This window comes from Salmo trutta, chromosome 9 (assembly GCF_901001165.1).
Source record: "Salmo trutta chromosome 9, fSalTru1.1, whole genome shotgun sequence".
Classification (NCBI taxonomy): Eukaryota; Metazoa; Chordata; class Actinopteri; order Salmoniformes; family Salmonidae; genus Salmo; species Salmo trutta.
In genome coordinates, this window is record NC_042965.1 from 25,600,913 (window position 1) to 25,626,394 (window position 25,482).

A 25,482-nucleotide genomic window follows, 5' to 3' on the forward strand; every position below is an offset into this window, starting at 1 on the left:
TTCCAGCTCCAGTCCCAGCTCCTACCGCAGCCCCAGCTCCAGCCCCATCCCCAGCTCCAGTTCCAGTCCCAGCCCCATTTCCAGCTCCAGTCCCAGCTCCTACCGCAGCCCCCGCTCCAGCCCCATCCCCAACTCCAGCTCCAGCCCCATCCCCAGCTCCAGTCCCAGCCCCAGCCCCAGCTCCAGTCCCAGCCCCAGCTCCAGTCCCAGCCCCAGCTCCAGTCCCAGCCCCAGCTCCTACCGCAGCCCCAGCTCCAGCCCCAACTCCAGCCCCAGCCCCAGCTCCATCCCCAGCCCCTACCCCAGATCCATCCCCAGTCCCTACCCCTACCCCAGCCCTAGCTCCATCCCCAGCCCCTACCCCAGCCCCTAACCCAGCTCCATCCACCAGCCCTTACCCCATCCCCAGCTCCAGCCCCTACCTCATCCCCAGCCCAAGCCCTACCCCAGTTCCATCCCAAGCCCCTACCCCAGCTCCTTCCCAGACCCTACCCCAGTCCCAGCCCCAGCTCCAGTCCCATCCCCAGCTCCAGTCCCAGCCCCAGCTCCAGTCCCAGCCCCAGCCCCATCCCCAGCCCCAGCCCCATCCCCAGCTCCAGCCCCAGTCCCAGCTCCAGTCCCAGCCCCAGCTCCTGTCCCATCCCCATCTCCAGCTCTAGGCCCAGTTCCAGCCCCAGCCTCTGGACAGATGAGCCATAGATAGCCTGAGGATTGATCCATGCTATACATATCTGGCTGGTGAAACAGTCATACTGTAGCAGAGTCACAGGGTGCAAAACACAAACAGACAAGATACACACATGTCAATATGGACATGTCTAAATACTGCTTTTAAACACTGTAGATCCATCTTCAGAACATAAAAAAATGCTTCATAGGCAACAGGTGTAGACTTAGAGGGAAGGAGAGGGATTGAGTGAGGGGGAGAGATAGAGAAAAGAAAGATAAAAAAAGAAAATAGGAGAATTTAGGATAAGTGTACAACTGATGGGTTCTTGAGAATATAGTGAGGGAGTAGAGAGAGAGAGTACATGTAATGGTGTACAGTAGCTGAGCAGTGGTATCTAGCAGCATTATGGTGACAGTCAGACAGAGAAAAGGAGATTAAATAAAGAGAAGGAGAGAGCAGTGAGAGCCTACCTGAACGGTGGTAGCGTGCAGCACTATGGCGACAGTCAGACAGACAGCTGGGGCGAGACAGACGCCTCCTGGCCTCCAGGGAGAGAGCTGCCATCACAGCACCCATAGCAACCACACCAGAGACTTCACAAGACAACTAGAGCCTAGACTATACTACACTAGACAAGACTAGACTCCAACTCGGAATAGAGTAGCAAACTAGATGACTAGAGACTCCAATGAGATGAGATTAGGCTAATCGATACAGGAGTCCTAGAAGAGACAGCTAACTATACATTAGACTCAACTAAAGAATCCTACAAGACAAGATGAGACTTTGAGACACACTGCAGAGCGATTCACTCAGATAATAAACAAATAATAAAGTCAACTCTCAGATAATAACTATTCTACCTGTCATATCAAACTACAGCCCGATAGATCACAGAACAGATTCAACTGACGCTGACAATTGTGTGGAGAGGACCGATGATGTGTGTGTGTATGTGTGTGTGTCACATTTTCTAGTCTGTTTGTAGTTTGTGAAACTGGGCTTGAGTCAGACCCAGATGAAGAGAGAGAGAGAGAGAAAGAGAGAGAAAGAGAGAGAGAGTAGAGAGAGAGAGAGAGAGAGAGAGTAGAGAGAGTTCAAAGAAGAGGCCAAAGAACCAAAGAGCCTGACCTTTCACAAACATCACGCACAGCCACCTCTTTCTTCTCTTCTTCTCTCTCACCACTGAGTCTCTCTGTCTGCTTCTCCCACTCTGTCCACATTCCTCATGTTTAACTTTCCCTCTCTCCTCTCCTTTTCCATGATCACATGTTAAATAAATCAAATATACAACCTGTAACACGTGTACTTGAGGAACTGTAGAAACTGTTGTAAAAGTTGGGTCTTAACTAAATAGCTACACGAAGTACAAAATTGGTCATATAACCATGCTCATGACAAAATCAAAGCTGTGTAATGACTTACAATACCCACTAGTGGGCGCTAGCACCATATATGCAGCAGAACCATGTTTACCAGTCTACAGTTCTGGTATACAGGAATGCTGACTGAGGTTTGTGATCTGATATCTTGTCATAATAATCAGCCAGAGATGAAACATGAGAGGATGGATCAGAAGAATCACATGGAGCATTACTCAGCTGTTCTAGAGAAACAGCCATGATCATTTAACATGGCGGCGCCTCAGAGGAGGAAGGGGAGGATCAGTGAATTCCATCAAAATTAAAATAATGAAACATTAAAAAAGTTAGCCTTTTTAGTTAGCTATTATGGTGACAAAGATGTAGGCTGTGTGTAGCGGTTAGCGGTTATGATATGAACATTTTGCTTGGAAAGGTTTTTTCACCTTGTTACAGACAGCTGATGTGTTGTGCACTGAAGTCCACAAGCTAAGCGAAAAGGTGAGAGGAGAGCATGTAGATGCGAGAAGGAATTATGCAACGAGGAAAATTATCATGCTGTTTGTATGTTTCTACTATGAAAGTGAACTGTGTTTGCGCGTGATCAGTGGTGTATTCGATTCTGTTGACAAACATAACGAAACAGGGATAAACATACCTGAATTTGACCAATAGAAACTATCGTTTGCAACTGTTGGACTAATTATTACACCCTAGATCAGCAGGCAAGAGTGTACAAGGTGGTATTGAATGTGTCATTGTCTGTCACCTTGATTACTAAAATGTTTCTCTCGACCTGTGCACCTACGTTGTAAACTTTCATTCATAGATCTAGGTTGTAGCAACCTCATGATGGGTATAGGGAACATTAGAGTATCATGTAGTAGCCTAAACATATCCTGGTTACATGAATGGAATATGAATGACAGTCATCCAATATGCTGTAATAGAAATAAGGCCATGCTCATGAAAAATGATACCGTCCTCCCTCATCTTAAACGTCACCGATCGCCGCTGGTGTAGACCTACAATGTGTCACATGGTTGGTTGTTCCTATATTCCTCTTTACTTTCACAGTGTCTCAAGGATGTTATAAATTCAAAACAGGAACGCAAATGGAAACAAAATAAACTAATTTGATCACACAGATGTTACTAATGCTTCCACTACAGCCAACTCAAAATATATTTTAACTAGGTCTAATAAAAAAAGTTAATGTATTTATTCATTCATTCATTCATTCCAAAATAATAGTCTGGGACCCAATGCCCAGCCACTTTCTGGGTTGCAGCTAGAATTATGGAAGGTAAAGTTAATATGTTCATGCACAGGGAGGGTTACCAGGGTTACGGGTCAAGTGGGGTCATTTTACCGTAAAGTCAGATTAATCATGGGGGGTAGTCCTCATATCTTACTTTATCTCTCTCCTCTCACCCTCTCTCCCACCTTAATCTCTCCCAATTAAATCTAACTCATACAAATCCCTCTTCTACATATTACAATCATTCATTCATACACCACCTCAGCCCAGCAGGTTTAGAGACAGCCACAGCTAGGCAATTAAAGAGAATAACGTTTTAATCACAAAGCTAATTTCTCTCTCTTTGAAATATTCCCTCTCTCTCTTCCTCTGGCCCTGGGTCTCACTTACCTCCACCCCTCTCTCTCATCTCTGCCTCTCTCTCTCTCTCTCATGCTGAAAAAGGTAATAAAATAATATAGCTCACCCCTGTCATTCTTATCATCAATCCTCTTTCTCCACCCTTTCTTCTTTTCTCTGTCTCCCTTTTTCTCTAACTCCATCTGTCCGGTTATTTTGAGCCAGAATGTGGCTTAGGTAACGGATCTGTAGGGTATTACACCCCTATCTAGACTTCATGGAATTGTGAATTATGGGGATTTAGACTGTGAACTGCGTAAGCCAACTTTCAAAGGGACACCCTGAGTAAAGAGAGAGAGAGAGAGAGAGACAGAGAGAGAGAGAGAGAGAAAGAGATCTGCCCATTAAAAAAACATCTTAACAGTATAGCTACAGCCCCATTTTTAACTATTGCCTATCCCCTCTCTGGCCTCTGGAGTTCAGAAGGGGTAGGGGGAGAGAACAATGGCATACACTCAGAAATGCTTTCCCCAGACAGCCCTAGGCTACATAACAGAGGACGAAGAAAGAGAAGGACACACACTTGATGATTCAGCAGTGGCAGAGGGAGTGATGAAGGGATGGATGCTATTGGACAGAAGGACAGAAGAGGATGGGGGATAGTTTTACATCTAATCAGTGGCCAACGGAAGGACAGGCAGACATCTAATTAAATGTATGTAGACAATGCTATTCATTGACTATAGCTCAGCGTTCAACACCATAGTACCCTCAAAGCTCATCACTAAGCTAAGGAACCTGGGACTAAACACCTCCCTCTGCAACTGGATCCTGGACTTCCTGACGGGCCGCCCCCAGGTGGTGAGGGTAGGTAGCAACACATCTTCCACGCTGATCCTCAACACTGGAGCTCCCCAGGGGTGCGTGCTCAGTCCCCTCCTGTACTCCCTGTTCACTCACGACTGCATGGCCAGGCACGACTCCAACACCATCATTAAGTTTGCAGACGACACAACAGTGGTAGGCCTGATCACTGACAACGACGAGACAGCCTATAGGGAGGAGGTCAGAGACCTGGCCGTGTGGTGCCAGGACATCAACCTCTCCCTTAACGTAACCAAGACTAAGGAGATGATTGTGGACTACAGGAAAAGGAGCACCGAGCACGTCCCCATTCTCATCGACGGGGCTGTAGTGGAGCAGGTCGAGAGCTTCAAATTCCTTGGTGTCCACATCAACAACAAATTAGAATGGTCCCAAACACACCAAGACGGTCGTGAAGAGGGCACGACAAAGCCTATTCCTCCTCAGGAAACTAAAAAGATTTGGCATGGGTCCTGAGATCCTCAAAAGATTCTACAGCTGCAACATCGAGAGCATCCTGACCGGTTTCATCACTGCCTGGTACGGCAATTGCTCGGCCTCCGACCGCAAGGCACTTCAAAGGGTAGTGCGTACGGTCCAGTACATCACTGGGGCAAAGCTGCCTGCCATCCAGGACCTCTACACCAGGCGGTGTCAGGGGAAGGCCCTAAAAATTGTCAAAGACCCCAGCCACTCCAGTCATAGACTGTTCTCTCTACTACCACATGGCAAGTGGTACCGGAGTGCCAAGTCTAGGACAAAAAGGCTTCTCAACAGTTTTTACCCTCAAGCCATAAGACTCCTGAACAGGTAACCAAATGGTTACCCGGACTATTTGCATTGTGTGCCCCCCCCCCCCCCCCCCCGCTACTCTCTGTTTATCTTATATGCATAGTCACTTTAACTATACATTCATGTACATACTACCTCAATTGTCCCGACCAACCAGTGCTCCCGCACATTGGCTAACTGGGCTATCTGCATTGTGTCCCACCACCCGCCAACCCCTCTTTTTACTGCTACTCTCTGTTCATCATATATGCATAGTCACTTTAACCATACATACATGTACCTCAATAAGACTGACTAACCGGTGTCTGTATATAGCCTTGCTACTCTTATTTTCAAATGTCTTTTTACTGTTGTTTTATTTCTTTACTTCTTTACCTTTTTTTCGCACTATTGGTTAGAGCCTGTAAGTAAGCATTTCACTGTAAGGTGTTGTTATCGGCGCACGTGACAAATAAACTTTGATTTGATGTCAAAAGACAGACTGACAACAGACAGGCAGACAGACAGAATGACTGACAAGCCAAGTCATAACCACAAGTCAGAGAGCACAAAAAAACTTGAATGCCATTCAATTACACTGATACTGTAGATATTTGTCTTGGTGTTTGTACCAGTACCAACAAAAAACAAAAAACATTTGATTGAAGAATGGGAGTATAGTGCTGCTGCTTCCAACCTGTCAGAGCAAGATAGACCACAAACCAGACTGGAGGAAACCAGAGTGGAGGAAACCAGACTGGAGGAAACCAGAGTGAGCGTTCCACCCAATGACCCCCAGTGGTGTAAAGTACTTATGTAAAAATACTTTAAAGTTATACTTAAGTAATTTTTTTGGGTATCTGTACTGTACTTTACTATTTATATTTTGACAACTTTTACTTTACTATATTCCTATAGAAATAAATGTACTTTTTACTCCATACATTTTCCCTAACACCCAAAAGTAATCGTTACATTTTGAATGCTTAACACGATAGTAAAATGGTCGAATTCACACACTTATCAAGAGAACATCCCTGGTCATCCCTACTGCCTCTGATCTTATGGACTCACTAAACACAAATGCTTAGTTTGTAAATGATGTCTGAGTGTGGGAGTGTGCCCCTGGCTATCCGCACATTTTAAAAACAAGAACATGGTGCAATCTGGTTTGCTTAATATAAGGAATTTGAAATGATTTATACTTTTACTTTTGATACATAAGTATATTTTATCAATTACATTTACTTTTGATACTTAAGTATATTTAAAACCAAATACTTTTAGACGTTTACTCAAGTAGTATTTTACTGGATGACTTTCACTTTTACTTTAGTCATTTTCTTTTAAGGTATCTTTACTTTTACTCAAGTATGACAATAGGGTACTTGTTCAACCACTGAATGAACCCTATAACAGACAACTACCAAGGACCCTGCTGACCTGCTCTGTTCTGACCCGTGCTGTAAATCAGTGTTTCCCAACTCCGGTCCTCAAGTACCCCAACAGCACGCATTTTTGTTGTAGCCCCTTATTCAACTCATTGAGGGCTTGATGATTAGTTGATAAGTTGTATCATATGTGCTTGTCCGGGACAACAACAAAAAAAGCGTGCTGTTGGGGAATGAACCTCATGCTGTAAATGAATCTCGCTATCTAGTCTCCCACACCTAAACAGTAGGTCACTGGCAGAGAAGACCCTGACACGATGTTGGAGAGACACAGAGATAGAGACTATCTGGAGGAGTGAGTGATCCGGTGAGGAAGCCAAAGAAGCAGTGTAGGAAGTTATTCACCTCCTTCTCAATCTTGGTCCTGCACTCGTTCATCCTCACTACAGTAACTAGGTAACCAGGAAGGAACCAGGTAACCAGGAAGAGGGGGTCAACGGCACCAAATCAGGACCTCCACACGTCTGCTTCTAAAGGAACCCAACGTCAAGCACAGTCAAAAACAGTCCAACACCAGGAGAGGAGAGGTGACCCAAACGCAGCTCAGTCCTGTTGTTAAACACAGCTCTGTCCGGTCTCAGAGAGCATGGGTCGTATTGGTCAATATTGTTCTGTGACAGGCTCAGTTCTGTTTGGTAGTGTGAGTCCCTCGAGTCTGCAGGATACACAAAATCATATGGAGGAAGTCTTGGTCCAGTCTTCTGAGATGCCTAAAGCTCTGAGAGGCACAGTGCAGAATCTAGTTTGGACATAATCCCACATAAAGTACCTCAGCCCTCAAAGGTGTAGGTATTTCAGTTATTTTGGAGTGAAGGTCTTTGTTAGGTGAAGTAGCCTACCTCCACTGCTGATCCAGACAACACTACACACCTTCCAACTCTCCCCTTCAGAATCACAGTCCTCTCGAAAGTCTCTGGTATATCACTCCTCTCTGTTTCTTCTCCTCTCTCTTTCCTTGTCTTTTCTTTCTCTGGTAGAAAGCAGCGTCTGTCCCTCCTTTCTCTCCTGTGCTTCCTGTGCATCCAGTTTCATATAACACACAGCAACAAACCGCAACACACAACACACAGATGTGATCGCATCTCCAGTTTCAGAGTCACTGGGACACACAACAATTCATAAATGTTTGGTTGACTGTTCAGACGGAGAAATCCTTCCTTCCTCTGCTCCTCTCCTTCTCCTCCTTCTCACCTTATGCCCCTTCAATCTCTAATCCTCCTTATATTACACCTCTCATATTACACTCATTCATATCTCTCTGCCTCTCCACATTTTGTTCTACAGTTCTTTGTCAGCTTAAACCTTAAGCTTAAACTTTTTCTCATCCCTCTAACTCACCCCCACCCTCGCCTTCTCCCTCTTTATTTTTCTCTCAGTGTCCTTGATCCTTCATCTCATAAGAATGGATCTACTCTGAGTCTCTATAATCAGAACAAAATTTAAGACACATGTTAATTTCTCTTAACCTCAATTTACCTTTACCTAAGTGTCATTCAAATGCTCCTCCTTTTATGGTTTGTATCACTCTGATAATAACACGTGTAAATATCCTTATCAAAGGACATCATGTACTACTTTCACCATATCTCCGTAACCTATCTGATGATGAGCACCACCACACAAGATGAACTCAGACTGACCTACAGTACACAACACAACACTCCTCCTTTTCTCTCATGAATCTCTTTCTTTCTCTCTCTCTCTATCACATTTCCCAATGACCTCTCACTCTCTCCTTGTCCGTCTCCTCTCTATACCTGTCTATCTCTCTCTCTCGCTGACCTATTGCTCTCGCCCTGTCTGTTTCCACTCTCTCTCTTTCTCTCTGTTGATCTTGAACACACTCTCTTACCCTGTCTTGATCATTCTCATCAACCCTCTCCCCAACCTCTAAGTCTCTCTCTCTCTTTCCCTCTGGTACATACAGTAATGCATCTCTGTTTATAGCTGCTGCTCATTAGCTGGGACCTAGGTGAAGGCTAGCTCAACAGATAGCGTAACAACACAAACCCCAGGGCTTTCCTGTGTACCCTCCTCCCCTTTCCCCCTCTATCTCTGCCCCCCTCTCCACCTCTCTCTTTCTCTCCCAGTCTCCATCTCTAGCTCTCTCTTCTTCCCCTCTCTCTCTCTTCCTCCCCCTCTATATCTTTCTTTTCCTCGCCCTCTGTCTCTCTATCAATTCAATTTCAATATAAGGGGCTTTATTGGCATGGGAAACATATGTTCACATTGCCAAAGCTAGTGAAATAGATAATAAACAAAAGGGAAATAAATAATACAAAATTAACAGTAAACATTACACTCACAAAAGTTCCAAAAGAATAAAGACATTTAACATGTCATATTATATATATATATACAGTGTTGTAATGATGTGCAAATAGTTAAAGTACAAAAGGGAAAATAAATAAATAAATAAATACGAGTTGTATTTACAATGGTGTTTGTTCTTCACTGGTTGCCCTTTTCTTGTGGCAACAGGTCACAAAACTTGCTGCTGTGATTGCATACTGTGGTATTTCACCCAATAGATATGGGAGTTTATCAAAATTGGATTTGTTTTTGAATTCTTTGTGGGTCTGTGTAATCTGAGGGAAATATGTGTCTCTAATATGGTCATACATTTGGCAGGGAAGTGCAGCTCAGTTTCCACCTCATTTTGTGGGCAGTGTGCACATAGCCTGTCTTCTCTTGAGAGCCAGGTTTGCCTTCGTCAGCCTTTTTCAATAGCAAGGCTATGCTCACGGAGTCTCTCTACCTCTATCTCACTCTACCCCCCCGTGCTTTTCAATTGAGATTTTTCAACCTCTCCCTGACCCAGTCTGTAATACCTACATGTTTCAAGCAGACTACCATAGTCCCTGTGCCCAAGAATGCCAAGGTAACCTGTCTAAATGACTATCGCCCCGTAGCACTCACATCTGTAGCCATAAAATGCTTTGAAAGGCTGGCCATGGCTCACATCAACACCATCATCCGAGACACCCTGGACCCACTCCAATTCGCATATGGCTCCAACAGACCCACAGATGACGCAATCTCTATTGCACTCCACACTGCCCTTTCCCACTTAGGCAAAAGGAACACTTCCGTGAGAATGCTGTTCATTGACTACAGAACTGCATTCAACACCATAGTGCCCTCCAAGCTCATCACTAAGCTAAGGACCCTGGGACTAAACACCTCTCTCTGCAACTGGATTCTGGACTTCTTGACGGGACACCCCCAGGTGGTGAGGGTAGGCAACAACATATCCGCCACGCTGACCCTCAACACGGGAGCCCCTCAGGGGTGTGTGCTTAGTCCCTCCTGTACTCAATGTTTACCCACGACTGCTTGGCTGTGCATGACTCCAACACCATCATTAAGTTTGCAGATGACACGATGGTTGTAGGCCTGATAACAGATGACGATGAGACTGCCTATAGGCAGGAGGTCAGATACCTGGCAATGTGGTGCTAGGACAACAACCCTCCCTCAACGCCAGCAAGACAAAGGAGCTGAACATGGACTACAAGAAACGGATGGCAGAGCATGCCCCCATCCACATCGACGGGGCTGAAGTGGAGCGGATCGAGAGCTTCAAGTTCCTGGGTGTCCACATCACTAAGGGTCTATCATGGTCCAAACACACCAACACAGTTGTGAAGAGGGCACGACAATGCCTCTTCCACTTAGGAGGCTGACAATATTTGGCATGGGCCCTCAAGTCCTCAAATAGTTATACAGCTGCACCATTGGGAGCATCTTGACTGGCTACATCACCACTTGGTATGGCAACAGCTTGGCATCCGACGGCAAGGTGCTACAGAGGGTAGTGCGTATGGCCCAGTAAAGCTGGGCTCCTTGCATCAAGGACCTCTATACCATGTGGTGTCAGAGGAAGGCTGTAAAAAATGATCAAGACCCCAACCCCCCAAGTCATAGACTGTTCTCTCTGCTACCGCACGGCAAGCAGTACCGATGCACCAAAATCTCCAGCTACAATAAATGCGGCCTCAGGATATGTGGTTTCCAGTTTGCACAAAGCCCAGTGTAGTTCCTTAAGGGCCATTGACGTATCGGCTTGAGGGGGACTATACACTGCTGTTACTATAACCACAGAGAATTCTCTTGGGAGGTAATAGGGTCAACATTTGATTGTGAGATATTCTAGGTCGGGTGAACAAAAGGACTTGAGTTCCTGTACGTTAATTATAAAACATAGACCACAACTTTCTTCTTCCTGGAGAGTTATTTTGTCCTGTCTGCATGATGTACTGAGAACACTGCTGGCTGTATGGACTGAGACAGTATATCCGGAGAGAGCCCTTATTCCGTGAAACAGAGTATGTTACAGTCCCTGATGTCTCTCTGGAAGGAGATCCTCGCCATGAGCTTGTTTACTTTATTGTCCAAGGAAGCGGTGGATGGAGTGCATGCCTCCCGAGTCGGACTAGAAGTCTACTCCAAATATCTCATCTCCATTGGCGGCATCTTGGAGCAGCCTCTGGGATAAGTTTAATTGCCCTGGATCAGTCGTATTTCTGGCTGAAATTCTGGTAAGTTACTGCCGCTCTGATATCCAAAAGTTATTTCCGGCTGTATGTAATAACACAAAAAACGTTGTGGGCTAATAATGTAAGAAATAACACACACACACACAAAATAAGTGCTGCGACAATAAAAGGCCACTCTAAAATGTGCAGTTTTGTCACACATCACAATGCCACAGAGTTTTGAAGGAGCGTGCAATTGGCATGCTGTCTGCAGGAATGTCCACCACGCTGTTGTCAGAGAATTTAATGTTAATTTCTCTACCATAAGCCGCCTCCAATGTCATTTTAGGGAATTTGACAGTACATACAACTGGCCTCATAACCACGTGTAACCACTCTAGCCCAGGACCTCCACATCCAGCTTCTTCACCTGCGGGATCTGTGACCAGCCACCCGGACAGCTGATGAAACTGAGGAGTATTTCTGTCTTTAATAAAGCCCTTTTGTCGGGAAAAACTCATTCTGATTGGCTGGGCCTGGCTCCCCAGTGGGTGGGCCAATGCCCTCCCAGGCACCCCTGCCCAGTCATGTAAAATCAATAGATTAGGGCCTAATGAATTTATTTCAAATGACCGATTACCTTATTAAACTGTAACTCAGTAAAATCATTGAAATTGTTGCATGTTGCGTTTATATTTTTGTTCAGTATAATTTAAGAAATCTGTTCCCAATATTCCCACCCATAATAGAGAGACACATGATCGTATACAAATGTAACCAAGGTTTGAAATGATTATGTTTTATTCAAACATTATATCTGTTTGTGATTCTTGCGGTCAATTTGCAGTCTGTAAATTATTTGTAATTATGTTCTGGCCCCCCGACCATCAGGTCCAGAAAAAAAATCGTCCCACAGCTGAATCTAGTTGATGATCCCTGGTCTAATGGAACAGTATGATTTGAACACTGTATATTTAGAGACAAAAAGAAGGAGAGGGACACAACCAGTTTATGTTTTAAATGGCCGCTTTAGCTGCTGTCTGTTCAATCTGCAATCAGCCACTGAAGTGTAACTAAGAGCTCCAAAATAATGAGCAAAAGAAAGGCCATTGATGCATTAAATACTCTGTCTGTCTGTCTGTCTGTCTGTCTGTCTGTCTGTCTGTCTGTCTGTCTGTCTGTCTGTCTGTCTGTCTGTCTGTCTGTCTGTCTGTCTGTCTGTCTGTCTGTCTGTCTGTGTGAGAACTCTGACCCCTTGGTGAATGTACCGCCCACTAAATGTGTATGCTCACCCACAGGGACCAGCAGAGGTCAGGCCAGTCCAGTCTTGAATCCATTCCAATTCATTTACTTACTTACTGTTTACACATTCAACTTCACAAATCTGTCCCTCTCTCTCCACCACCTCTCCCCCACTCACATGCCACCCTCCCCCACACCCAACCCAACCCCACCCTCTCCCCGTCTCCTCACCTTTGTCTGGTGTTGTCCTGCTGGTGATGATCCATTTGACCAGACAGCTCATCAGGGCTTTGCGTGTGAACCGGGGCTTCTGCCATTTCCCAGACTCCTTCACTCTTCCTGGACTTGGCTCTACCCCGTTGGCATCACCCAACAGACTGCCATCCACCACCTTACCATCCTCCTACAGAGAGAGAGAGAGAGAGAGAGAGAGAGAGAGAGAGAGAGAGAGAGAGAAAAAAAGAAAGAAAAGAAAGAAAGAGAGAAAGTCATGAAGTTTAATTACAGACCTGTAGGGCACTAGGGAGACAGACAGTGAATGAATATTACTGCAGACCCATGATGATAGATGTGCAACCACAGAGAGGCTCAATAAAGCCATGTGGGCTCTGTGTCTCTTTTACTGACCTCTAACCTTAGACTTACACCCTATTCTCTGAAGAGTATTTATAGTATCTCTGAGGAGTATTAGTATGGCCAGTGTAGCTAACTCATTTACAAGACGAGTGCCTAATTGACGAGTGCCTAATTGACGAGTGCCTAATTGACGAGTGCCTAATTGAAACAATTCTGAATGGGGCCCATAGGCTGCTGCGTTGGGATCTCATCTTCTCCTTGATGTGACATGTGCTCACCCCCCCTCATGGATTTAAAACATTGGATTGGTATAAATTTAGGCTAGAGGGAGTTTCCACCATATTTCTTATTCAGTCCATTCCTTTTCTGAGAGGGAGGGAAGGAGCGCACACTTCAGGACCTCTGCTCTAGTTCACACAGGTTGATAGTCCTGGAGGAGATATACAGGATGTGCAGGCTTTAGTTCCAGCCCAGCACTAAGACATCTGATTCAGATAATGAGTAGTGGATTAAGTGAATCAGGTGTTCTAGAGCTGGGCTGTTAACATGTGAATGACTCAACACTCACAAGAGACCAGCTACTTCTACTTCATATGCTGCGCTCCATCTCTGAGCTCCCTATCAGATAGTTATTCATTCATCAATGAATTGCTGATTAATCAAGGTCATCCTTCACATGCCAGCTCTAACGACTGTGGCCTGGTTTAACAGTAAATATGAACGGACATGTAAAAGTCAATAAGGTGACGAGAGCATCATGACTCATATCTGTCTGTAAAGTTCTTACTGGACTATACAAAGCAATGGGGCAAAGGTGAAGGAGAGATGGATAGAGAGGAGTGTGTGTGTGTGAGTGAGTGAGTGAGTGAGTGAGTGAGAGATGGATGGATGGATGTACAGGGTCATCAGATCACAGATTCAATATGAGAACAGACAGATGGGAGGAAACAGAAGGATGGGGGAATTATAGAAAGGAAAGGGGAGCAAGAGAGGTCCTACGGTGTCTCCACCACTAACCACTAATCCTAAAGCATAGCAGAACAACATCGTCTCTTTACATAACAAGGTGCTTGAGCGGTCCAAGGGCATTGTGAAAGTCAGTGTGGATGGATGAGAGATCTGATAAGAGTGATACAGCTCATTTCCCTAAACTCTCCTAAAACGTCTCCATTGATCAGTCGTCTGTCTCGCCCCCGCACACACACACGCACAAACACAGGATTGGCTAGGTCCCCTTGGTGATCGAGGGAAGGAGATGAAAGAGAGAAGATTCAGGATCTCTGTTTGCTATCTGCTGTGTGGGAGGGAAGCGAGGGATGACAGGGGGAAAAACACACAGCGGAGGAGTGTAAATGGCTGTGAGATCCTGGGGGAGTCTGACAACACAGGCACATCCCTCTCTTTATACTGAGAGAGAGGGAGAGAGAGAAGAGATAGAGAGAAAAGATAGAGAGAGAGAAAAGATAGAGAGAGAGAAGAGAGAGAGAGAAAATATATATAGAGAGAGAGGAGATAGAGAGAGGATGTAAAGGAGTTTGTTCTTGGAGTTTGTTGTTGGAAGAATTGAAGTTATCCTAATGAATACTGGGCTATCTAAGCAGGAGCACAGGACGAATAGAGGTTTAGGGGGGAGTATTGGCAGAGAGGGACGAGAGAGAGAGGAGGTAGTGGTGGGCTAGAGATAGAGAGAGGGGGATAAGGACGAGGGGAAGAGAATGGTGGAGGAATGTGGGAGAGAAAGGGATGTAGAGAAGACTGGAAAAGGGAGAGGGGTGGAGGGAAAGAAAAATGAAGGAGAGATGTAGATGATATCAAATAAATGTTGCATGGCTATTTCTGTGTATTTCACAGGAGCATGAAGTGAGGAAGAAGAGGGTAGAGAGAGGGAAGTAGATAAGGTAGGAGAGAGAAATAAGGGAGAACAGAACGAGAGAGAGTGTATGTGTGTGTGTGTGTGGTGTGTGTGTGCTTGTTCATGTCACATAGATTTCCCACTGCATAATGACCACATAAGAAGATGAAGGAGTGACATAATTATACCCATCCTATTATCTGGCAATATTTTTATCGTTGCAAGATTAAGAGTGAAAAGAGCACGCTCGGGGGAAAGGAGCACGCTCGGGGAAAGGAGCACGCTCGTGGGAAAGGAGCACGCTCGGGGGGATGGAGCACGCTCGGGGGGATGGAGCACGCTCGGGGGGGATGGAGCACGCTCGGGGGGGATGGAGCACGCTCGGGGGGGATGGAGCGCGCTCGGGGAGAAGGAGCGTGCTCGGGGGGAAAGAACGCGCTCGGGGGGAAGGAGCCGAGCACGCTCGGGGGGGAAGGAGCACGCTCGGGGGGGAAGGAGCACGCTCGGGGGGGAAGGAGCACGCTCGGGGGGGAAGGAGCACGCTCGGGGGGGAAGGAGCACGCTCGGGGGGGGAAGGAGCACGCTCGGGGGGGAAGGAGCACGCTCGGGGGGAAGGAGCACGCTCGGGGGGAAGGAGCACGCTAGGGGGGAAGGAGCACGCTCGGGGGGAAGGAGCACGCTCGGGGGGAAGGAGCCGAGCAGGCTCGGGGGGAAGGAGCCGAGCAGGCTCGGGGGGAAGGAGCCGAGCACGCTCGGGGGGGAAGGAGCACGCTCGGGGGGAAGGAGCACGCTAGGGGGAAAGGAGCACGCTAGGGGGGAAGGAACACGCTAGGGGGGAAGGAGCACGCTAGGGGGGAAGGAGCACGCTAGGGGGAAAGGAGCACGCTCGGGGGGAAGGAGCCGAGCACGCTCGGGGGGGAAGGAGCACGCTCGGGGGGAAGGAGCACGCTCGGGGGGAAGGAGCACGCTCGGGGGGAAGGAGCACGCTCGGGGGGAAGGAGCACGCTAGGGGGGAAGGAGCACGCTCGGGGGGAAGGAGCACGCTCGGGGGGAAGGAGCACGCTCGGGGGGAAGGAGCCGAGCAGGCTAGGGGGGAAGGAGCCGAGCACGCTCGGGGGGGGAAGGAGCACGCTCGGGGGGGAAGGAGCACGCTCGGGGGGAAGGAGCACGCTCGGGGGGGGAAGGAGCACGCTCGGGGGGGAAGGAGCACGCTCGGGGGGAAGGAGCACGCTCGGGGGGAAGGAGCACGCTCGGGTGGAAGGAGCACGCTCGGGGGGAAGGAGCACGCTCGGGGGGAAGGAGCACGCTCGGGGGGAAGGAGCCGAGCAGGCTCGGGGGGAAGGAGCACGCTAGGGGGAAAGGAGCACGCTAGGGGGAAAGGAGCACGCTAGGGGGGAAGGAGCACGCTCGAGGGGAATGAGCACGCTCGAGGGGAAGGAGCACGCTCGAGGGGAAGGAGCACGCTCGGGGGGAAGGAGCACGCTCGAGGGGAAGGAGCACGCTCGGGGGGAAGGAGCACGCTCGGGGGGAAGGAGCACGCTCGGGGGGAAGGAGCACGCTCGGGGGAAGGAGCACGCTCGGGGGGAAGGAGCACGCTCGGGGGGAAGGAGCACGCTCGAGGGGAAGGAGCACGCTCGAGGGGAAGGAGCACGCTCGGGGGGAAGGAGCACGCTCGAGGGGAAGGAGCACGCTCGGGGGGAAGAGATGGAGAAGGAAGAAAAGAAGGACAGGAGCGGGTCAGTCTTTCAGTTGGAGGAAATAGTTTTAATTGTGTGAATGTTAACAGGAACAGAGAGAGAAGGAAAAGAGAAGAGAAGAAGGAAGGGAGAAGGAAAAGAGGGCATGCAGGAGGAAGAGAGGAAATGAGGGAGAAGATGAGGAGAGGACAGAAGGTGGGGGGAAAGAGAGGAGGAAGAGGAGGAGGAGGAGAGACGTATAATGAAGAGGAGAGGAGCAACTCACACCCTGAACTAGCCCTCCTCCCTATCCAGTTCGAGGCTGCTGAATTAAAAAAAAAAACACATTCTGGATTATTCATACAGTAAGGCCAGTCTAGCGTTCAAACACACACACACAGGTATCAGCCAGGATTCCCTTCTCCTGTTTTCTCTTAATGTTCCAAATGGCTTTGGCCTGGGGCAGCACTTCACTTGATCGCTCTGACATCACCACACACGCGCGCACACACACACGAAAGCATGCACCCGCACGGCACATCAGTATACTGCCATTTACCATCAATTATTTAATATTAGTCATCATGTCTTTAGTTCCGTTTGTCATTAGATCATGCAAGACATATGTTGTCATTACACGGCTCTCTCGCTCTCTCTCTCTCTCTCTCTCTCCTCTCTCTCTCCTCTCTCTCTCTCTCTCTCTCTCTCTCTCTCTCTCTCTCTCTCTCTCTCTCTCTCTCTCTCTCTCTTCTCTCTCTCTCTCTCTCTCTCTCTATCTCTCTCTCTCTCTCTCTCTCTCTCTCTCTCTCTCTCTCTCTCTCTCTCTCTCTCTCTCTCTCTCTCTCTCTCTCTCTCTCTCTCTCTCTCTCTCTCTCTCTCTCTCTCTCTCTCCAGTCCTCCTCTCTCTCTCTCTCCTCTCTCTCTCTCTCAAGGGCTTTATTGGCATGGGAAACATATGTTTACATTGCAAAAGCAAGTGAAATAGATAATAAATAAAAGTGAAATAAAGAATAAAAAATTACACTCCAAAAAAAAGAAAAACATTTAAAATGTCATATTATCAAATTGTATTTGTCAAATGCTTACTTACAAGCCCTTAACCAACAATGCCGTTTTAAGAAAATACCCCCAAAAAAGTAAGAGATAAGAAAAACAAATAATTTATATAGCCCCGCTCAGGGGGAAGGAGCACGCTCGGTACAGAGTCAATGTGTCAATGTGCGGGGCACCGGTGTCGAGGTAGTTGAGGTAATTATGTACATGCAGTTAGGGTTATTAAAGTGGCTATGTATCGATGATAATAGAGAGTAGCAGCAGTGTTTGTGAGTCTGTGTGTCTTCGACCACCCGTCCGAGGGTAGAGCGGCGGGTGAGCGCCTCTTCCAGCTGAAGCAGGAGACGAGAAGCGCCCAGAAGTTTGCCCTGGAGTTTAGGACCCTGGCTGCCGGTGCGGGGTGGAACGACAGGGCCCTGATTGACAACTACATTTACATTTACATTTAAGTCATTTAGCAGACGCTCTTATCCAGAGCGACTTACAAATTGCTACAGCATGCTACAATTTAACAACCCAACAACTACTGTTGCAGTCTGTGCAAGGACGTCCGTCGGGAGTTGGCCTGCAGAGACACCACCGCAATCTGGAGTACATCCGGGCAGCGAGGAAACTGAACCCTCGCCAGGCAAGGTGGGCCATGTTTTTCACCCGTTTTGTTTTCACCCTTTCGCACAGACCAGGTTCCCAGAACGTTAAGGCAGACGCACTGTCCCGGCTGTATGACACAGAGGAGCGGCCCTTGGATCCCACCCCCATACTCCCGGCCTCCTGCCTGGTGGCGCCGGTAGTATGGGAGCTGGACGCCGTCATTGAGCAGGCGTTACGTGCAGAGCCCGCTCCCCTCCAATGTCCCGCTGGGCGTCTGTACGTTCCGTCTGCTGTCCGTGATTGGCTGATCTATTGGGCCCACACATCACCTTCCTCTGGTCATCCAGGCATCGGTCGGACGGTGCGCTGTCTTAGTGGGAAGTACTGGTGGCCCACTTTGGCTAAGGATGTGAGGGTTTATGTCTCCTCCTGCTCAGTGTGTGGCCAGTGTAAGGCTTCTAGACACCTGCTCAGAGGTAAGTTACAACTCTTACCCGTTCCACAACGGCTGTGGTCGAACCTGTCGGTGGATTTCATAACCGATCTTCCACCTTCACAAGGTAACACCACAATCCTGGTCGTTGTGGATCGTGTTTCTAAGTCCTGTCGTCTCCTCCCTTTGCCCGGTCTCCCTACGGCCCTACAGACTGCGGAGGCCCTGTTTACTCACGTCTTCCGGCACTATGGGGTGCCTGAGTGTCTGATCGGGATACCCAGTTCACGCCAAGGGTCTGGAGGGCGTTCATGGCACATCTGGGGGTCTCGGTCAGCCTTACCTCAGGTTTTCACCCCGAGAGTAACGGGCAGGTGGAGAGAGTTAACCAGGATGTGGGTAGGTTTCTGAGGTCTTATTGCCAGGACCGGCCGGGGGAGTGGGCGGCGTTTGTGCCCTGGGCAGAGATGGCCCAGAACTCGCTCTGCCACTCCTCCACTAACCTCTCTCCCTTCCAGTGTGTATTGGGGTATCAGCCGGATCTGTTTCCTTGGCATCAGAGTCAGACCGAAGCTCCTGCGGTGGATGACTGGTTCCGGAGCACGGAGGAAACATGGGAAGCTGCCCATGTCCATCTTCAGCGCGCCGTGCTGCGCCAGAAAGTTGGCGCAGACTGTCACCGGGGGACCGGGTCTGGCTCTCGACCCGAAACCTGCCCCTTCCGCCTGCCCTGTCGGAAGCTGGGTCCGCGGTTTGTGGGGCCATTTAAAGTCCTGAGGAGAGTGAATGAGGTATGTTATAGGTTACAGCTTCCCCCCGATTACCGCATTAACCCCTCGTTACATGTATCTCTCCTCAGGCCGGTGGTGGCTGGCCCGCTCCAGGAATCTGTGGTGCGGGAGGTTCCTCCGCCCCCTCTGGACATCGAGGGGGCCCCGGCATACTCCGTCTGATCCATCCTGGATTCGAGACGTCGGACGAGGGGCCTTCAGTACCTCGTGGACTGGGATGGGTACAGTCCGGAGGAGAGATGCTGGGTTCCGGAGGAGGACGTGTTGGACCCTTCTATGTTGCAGGATTTCCACCGTCTCCATCTGGATCACCCTGCACCTCGCCCTCCGGGTTGTCCCCAAGGCCGATGTCGGCGCGCGGCTCCTGCAGTCAAGGGGGGGAGGGGGGGGTACTGTCACGATTTCTCCCGAAGTCGGTTCCTCTCCTTGTTCGGGCGGTGTTCGGCGGTCGACGTCACTGTTCTTCTAGCCATCGCCGATCCATTTTTCATGTTCCATTTGTTTTGTCTTGTTTTCACACTCACCTGGTTTCAATTCCCTAATTACATGTTGTAAATTTTCCCTCTGTTTCCCCCATGTCCTTGTCAGGAATTGTTTATTGTAAGTTCTTGTGCTATGTGTTACTGGTGCGCTACGGGTTTTGTACCCATGTGTTTGTTGTTTTATGTGCCGTTAGTTTTATTTATTAAACTGCTCCGGCTATTCACCAAGTCCTGCTCTCCTGCGTTTGACTTCCCTGCCACCAGTTACGCACCCCTTACACAGCCTAATTCTGCTCTGCATGCATTATTTGTTTTACGTTGTACACTGAGGATATTTCTGAAGAATCCTGCATACAGAGTCTCAATTTGGTGTTTGTCCCATTTTGTGAATTCTTGGTTGGTGAGCGGACCCCAGACCTCACAACCATAAAGGACAATGGGTTCTATAACTTATAACTCAAGTATTTCTAGACAGATCCTAATTGGTATGTCGAATTTAATGTTCCTTCTGATGGCATAGAAGGCCCTTCTTGCCTTGTCTCTCAGATCGTTCACAGCTTTGTGGAAGTTACCTGTGGTGCTGATGTTTGGGCCAAGGTATGTATAGTTTTTTGTGTGCTCTAGGACAATGATGTCTAGATGGAATTTGTATTCATGGTCCTGGCAACTGGACCTTTTTTGGAACACCATTATTTTGTCTTACTGATATTTACTGTCAGGGGCCGGGTCTGACAGAATCTGTACAGAAGATCTAGATGCTGCTGTAGGCCCTCCTTGGTTGGTACTCTCTCTCCCTCTCTCTCTCTCTCAATTCAATTTCAATTGAATGGCTTTATTGGCATGGGAAACATATGTTTAAATTGCCAAAGCAAGTGAAATAGATAATAAACAAAATATATACAGTGTTGTAATGATGTGCAAATAGTTAGTCTCTCGCTCTCTCTCTTTTCACTACTTCTCCCTGAGAGGAGAGAGATAGAGAGATGAAGGAATGAGGAATAAGAGGAGATGCTGAGACATAGACCCATCACTAATGAAGGAGAGGAGAGCGAGGAGCAGAGGACAGGAGAGAGGGATGAGGAGGGGGAGGGGAGCAGAGGGGAGTGGAGCAGAGGTGAGTGGAGGAGAGGAGGGGGAGTGGACAGCAGAATACCAAAGCAGTGGTGGAAAAAGTACTCAAATGTTATATTTGAGTAAAAGTAAAGATACCTTAATAGAAAATGAGTCAAGCAAAAGTGAAAGTCATCCAGTGAAATAATACTTGAGTAAAAGTCTAAAAATGGTTTTAAATATACTTAAGTATAAAAAGTAAATGGAATTGCTAAAATATACTTAAATTCCTTATATTATTCAAAGCATACGGCAGAATTTCCTTGTTTATATTTATTTAAGATAGTCAGGGGCACACTCCAACACTTAGACATCATTTACTAACAAAGCATGCGTGTTTAGTGAGTCCACCAGATCAGAGGCAGTAGAGATGACCAGGGGTGTTCTCTTGATAAGTGCGTGAATTGGACCGTTTTCCTGTCCAAATGTAACTAGTACTTTTGGGTGTCAAGGAAAATCTTTAGGAATGTAGAAGTAAAAGTAAAAGTTGTCAAAAATATAAATAGTAAAGTAACGTACAGATACCCAAAAAACTACTTAAGTAGTACTTTAAAGTATTTTTACTTAGGTACTTCACACAGCTGTAGAGAAGAGAGGGATGAGTAGGAGGAGCAGAGAGGAGAAGAGGCGGAGAGGAGAAGAGGGGGAGCGGGTGAGAGAAGGGAAGCAGAGGAGATGGGGGAGGGGAGCAGAGAATAGGAGGGGGAGAGGAGGGGGAGAGGAGGGGGGCGGAGAGGAGAAGTCCTCGTCTGTAGCGTCACGGGTGATTCCATTAACAAGTCATGTGTGATTAACATCCTATCTGGCCACGCTGGAGAGATAGAGAGACCATGGTACATTCTCTCTATCTCTCTCTCTTCATCTCTCTAGCTCTGTCCTTCTTTCTTTATGTTTGTGAGTGTGTGTACCTCTCTCTCCCTCTTCTGCCCTTGTTCCCCACCTCTACTCCTCTCCTCCCCTATTTCCTCTTCTCTTCTCCTCCCCTACTTACTCCTCTCCTCCTCTATTTACTCCTCTCCTCTCCTCCCCTATTTCCTCCACTCCTATTTCCTTGCCTCCTCTCCTCCCCTATTTACTCCTCTCCTCCCCTATTTCCTCCTCTCTTCTCTTCGCCCATTATGTATTGCTAACATTTTAAAGACGTTAGGCCTACATTTCTGAACATTACTGGTATTCATCCTTCCCTCCTTTTTAGGGACTGATTAATACCTGACTAGGAGACCAGAGTGGTTTAGTATGATGCCAACTAGAACTCCAACTAGCCATCTTCAGTTAGCTTCACATTCAAACTCAGGCTTCATCCATGTTACGAAGGTGGATATTGATAATTTCTGAGTCAATCACTCCACTCCTCTTCTCTCTCCTGTCCTCCTACGCTATCTCTCTCTTTCTCTCTCTGCTCCAGGTGTAGCCTAAATACAGCAGTTTGTGTGTGGGTGTGTGTGAGAAAAGGATCTGTGTGTTTAATGAGTATTGACCCAAGGAAGACCACTGACAATGGGTAACATGGCTACGAACTAGAGGGAAGGGGATGGCTACGAACTAGAGGGAAGGGGATGGCTACGAACTAGAGGGAAGGGGATGGCTACGAAACTAGAGGGAAGGGGATGGCTACGAACTAGAGGGAAGGGGATGGCTACGAACTAGAGGGAAGGGGATGGCTACGAACTAGAGGGAAGGGGATGCTTACGAACTAGAGGGAAGGGGATGCTACGAACTAGAGGGAAGGGGATGGCTACGAACTAGAGGGAAGGGGGATGGGCTACGAACTAGAGGGAAGGGGATGGCTACGAAACTAGAGGGAAGGGGATGGATACGAAACTAGAGGGAAGGGGATGCTTACGAACTAGAGGGAAGGGGATGGCTACGAACTAGAGGGGAAGGGGATGGCTACGAACTAGAGGGAAGGGGATGGCTACGAAACTAGAGGGAAGGGGATGGGCTACGAACTAGAGGGAAGGGGATGGCTACGAACTAGAGGGAAGGGGAGGCTGCTACGAACTAGAGGGAAGGGGATGCTTACGAACTAGAGGGAAGGGGATGCTACGAACTAGAGGGAAGGGGATGGCTACGAACTAGAGGGAAGGGGATGCTTACGAACTAGAGGGAAGGGGATGCTACGAACTAGAGGGAAGGGGATGGCTACGAACTAGAGGGAAGGGGATGGCTACGAACTAGAGGGAAGGGGATGGCTACGAACTAGAGGGAAGGGGATGGCTACGAACTAGAGGGAAGGGGATGGCTACGAACTAGAGGGAAGGGGATGCTACGAACTAGAGGGAAGGGGATGCTACGAACTAGAGGGAAGGGGATGGCTACGAACTAGAGGGAAGGGGAGGCTACGAACTAGAGGGAAGGGGATGGCTACGAACTAGAGGAAGGGGATGGCTACGAACCTAGAGGGAAGGGGATGGCTACGAACTAGAGGGAAGGGGATGGCTACGAACTAGAGGGAAGGGGATGGCTACGTAACCTAGAGGAGGGGTGGCTACGAACTAGAGGGAAGGGGATGCTAGAAAATAGAGGGAAGGGGAGGATACGAACTAGAGGGAAGGGGATGGCTACGAACTAGAGGGAAGGGGATGCTACGTAACTAGAGGGAAGGGGATGGCTACGAACTAGAGGGAAGGGGATGCTACGAACTAGAGGGAAGGGGATGCTACGAACTAGAGGGAAGGGGATGCTACGAACTAGAGGGAAGGGGATGCTACGAACTAGAGGGAAGGGGATGGCTACGAACTAGAGGGAAGGGGATGGCTACGAACTAGAGGGAAGGGGCTGGCTACGGAACTAGAGGGAAGGGGATGGCTACGAACTAGGGGAAGGGGATGGCTCCGCAACTAGAGGGAAGGGGATGGCTACGAACTAGAGGGAAGGGGATGGCTACGCACTAGAGGGAAGGGGATGGCTACGAACTAGAGGGAAGGGGATGGCTACGAACTAGAGGGAAGGGGATGGCTACGAACTAGAGGGAAGGGGATGCTACGAACTAGAGGGAAGGGGATGCTACGAACTAGAGGGAAGGGGATGGCTACGAACTAGAGGGAAGGGGATGGCTACGAACTAGAGGGAAGGGGATGGCTACGAACTAGAGGGAAGGGGATGGCTACGAACTAGAGGGGAAGGGGGTGGCTACGAAACTAGAGGGAAGGGGATGGCTACGAACTAGAGGGAAGGGGATGGTACGAACAAGAGGAAGGGGATGGCTACGAACTAGAGGGAAGGGGATGGCTACGAACTAGAGGGAAGGGGATGGCTACGAACTAGAGGGAAGGGGATGGCTACGAACTAGAGGGAAGGGGATGGCTACGAACTAGAGGAAGGGGATGGCTACGAACTAGAGGAAGGGGATGGCTACGAACTAGAGGGAAGGGGATGCTACGAACTAGAGGGAAGGGGATGCTACGAACTAGAGGGAAGGGATGGCTACGAACTAGAGGGAAGGGTGCTACGAACTAGAGGGAAGGGATGCTACGAACTAGAGGGAAGGGGATGGCTACGAACTAGAGGGAAGGGGATGGCTACGAACTAGAGGGAAGGGGATGCTTACGAACTAGAGGGAAGGGGATGGCTACGAACTAGGGGAAGGGGATGGGCTACGAACTAGAGGGAAGGGGATGGCTACGAACTAGAGGAAGGGGCTGGCTACGAACTAGAGGGAAGGGGATGGCTACGAACTAGAGGGAAGGGGATGGCTACGAACTAGAGGGAAGGGGATGGCTACGAACTAGAGGGAAGGGGATGGCTACGAACTAGAGGGAAGGGGATGGCTACGAACTAGAGGGAAGGGGATGGCTACGAACTAGAGGGAAGGGGATGGCTACGAACTAGAGGGAAGGGGATGGCTACGAACTAGAGGGAAGGGGATGCTACGAACTAGAGGGAAGGGGATGCTACGAACTAGAGGGAAGGGGATGCTACGAACTAGAGGGAAGGGGATGCTACGAACTAGAGGGAAGGGGATGCTACGAACTAGAGGGAAGGGGATGGCTACGAACTAGAGGGAAGGGGATGGCTACGAACTAGAGGGAAGGGGATGGCTACGAACTAGAGGGAAGGGGATGGCTACGAACTAGAGGGAAGGGGATGGCTACGAACTAGAGGGAAGGGGATGGCTACGAACTAGAGGGAAGGGGATGGCTACGAACTAGAGGGAAGGGGATGCTACGAACTAGAGGGAAGGGGATGGAGAAAGACTGATGGAAAGAAAGAGAGAAGGTTTGAGGAAAATAGAGAGATTGGGGAAGAGAAGGAGAGAGAGGGGTCCAAAGCTGATATTTGTATTTTATATGAGACTGCCTCTCTCTGTGAGAAAACACATGGTTGTCATAAAGCATGAGTGTGTGGGAGTGTGGCAGATTCATGTGGACTTGAGTGTAGGTGTGTGTGTGTGTGTGTGTGTGTGTGTGTGTGTACTGACAAAAGTAATCAATATCTATTGAAGATGTTGATCAGTGAGAGCTCAACATGTACAAATCAAG

The 25,482-nt window shown here is 48.4% G+C and overlaps 1 protein-coding gene across 5 annotated transcripts in view; it reads right to left on the reverse strand.

Annotated features, from left to right (window-relative positions):
* LOC115200314 (calsenilin) overlaps positions 1-25,482 on the reverse strand; it is a 68,113-nt gene that overhangs the window by 38,609 nt on the left and 4,022 nt on the right. For 4 of the 5 annotated variants that reach the window (XM_029763276.1, XM_029763274.1, XM_029763273.1 and 1 more), the window contains exon 2: positions 12,669-12,840. In XM_029763276.1, coding sequence (XP_029619136.1) covers positions 12,669-12,840 — 172 coding nt within the window. Of the gene's footprint in view, positions 1-1,801; positions 1,992-12,668; positions 12,841-25,482 lie in introns of those variants that run through there. The other variant, XM_029763277.1, reaches the window with a different exon arrangement.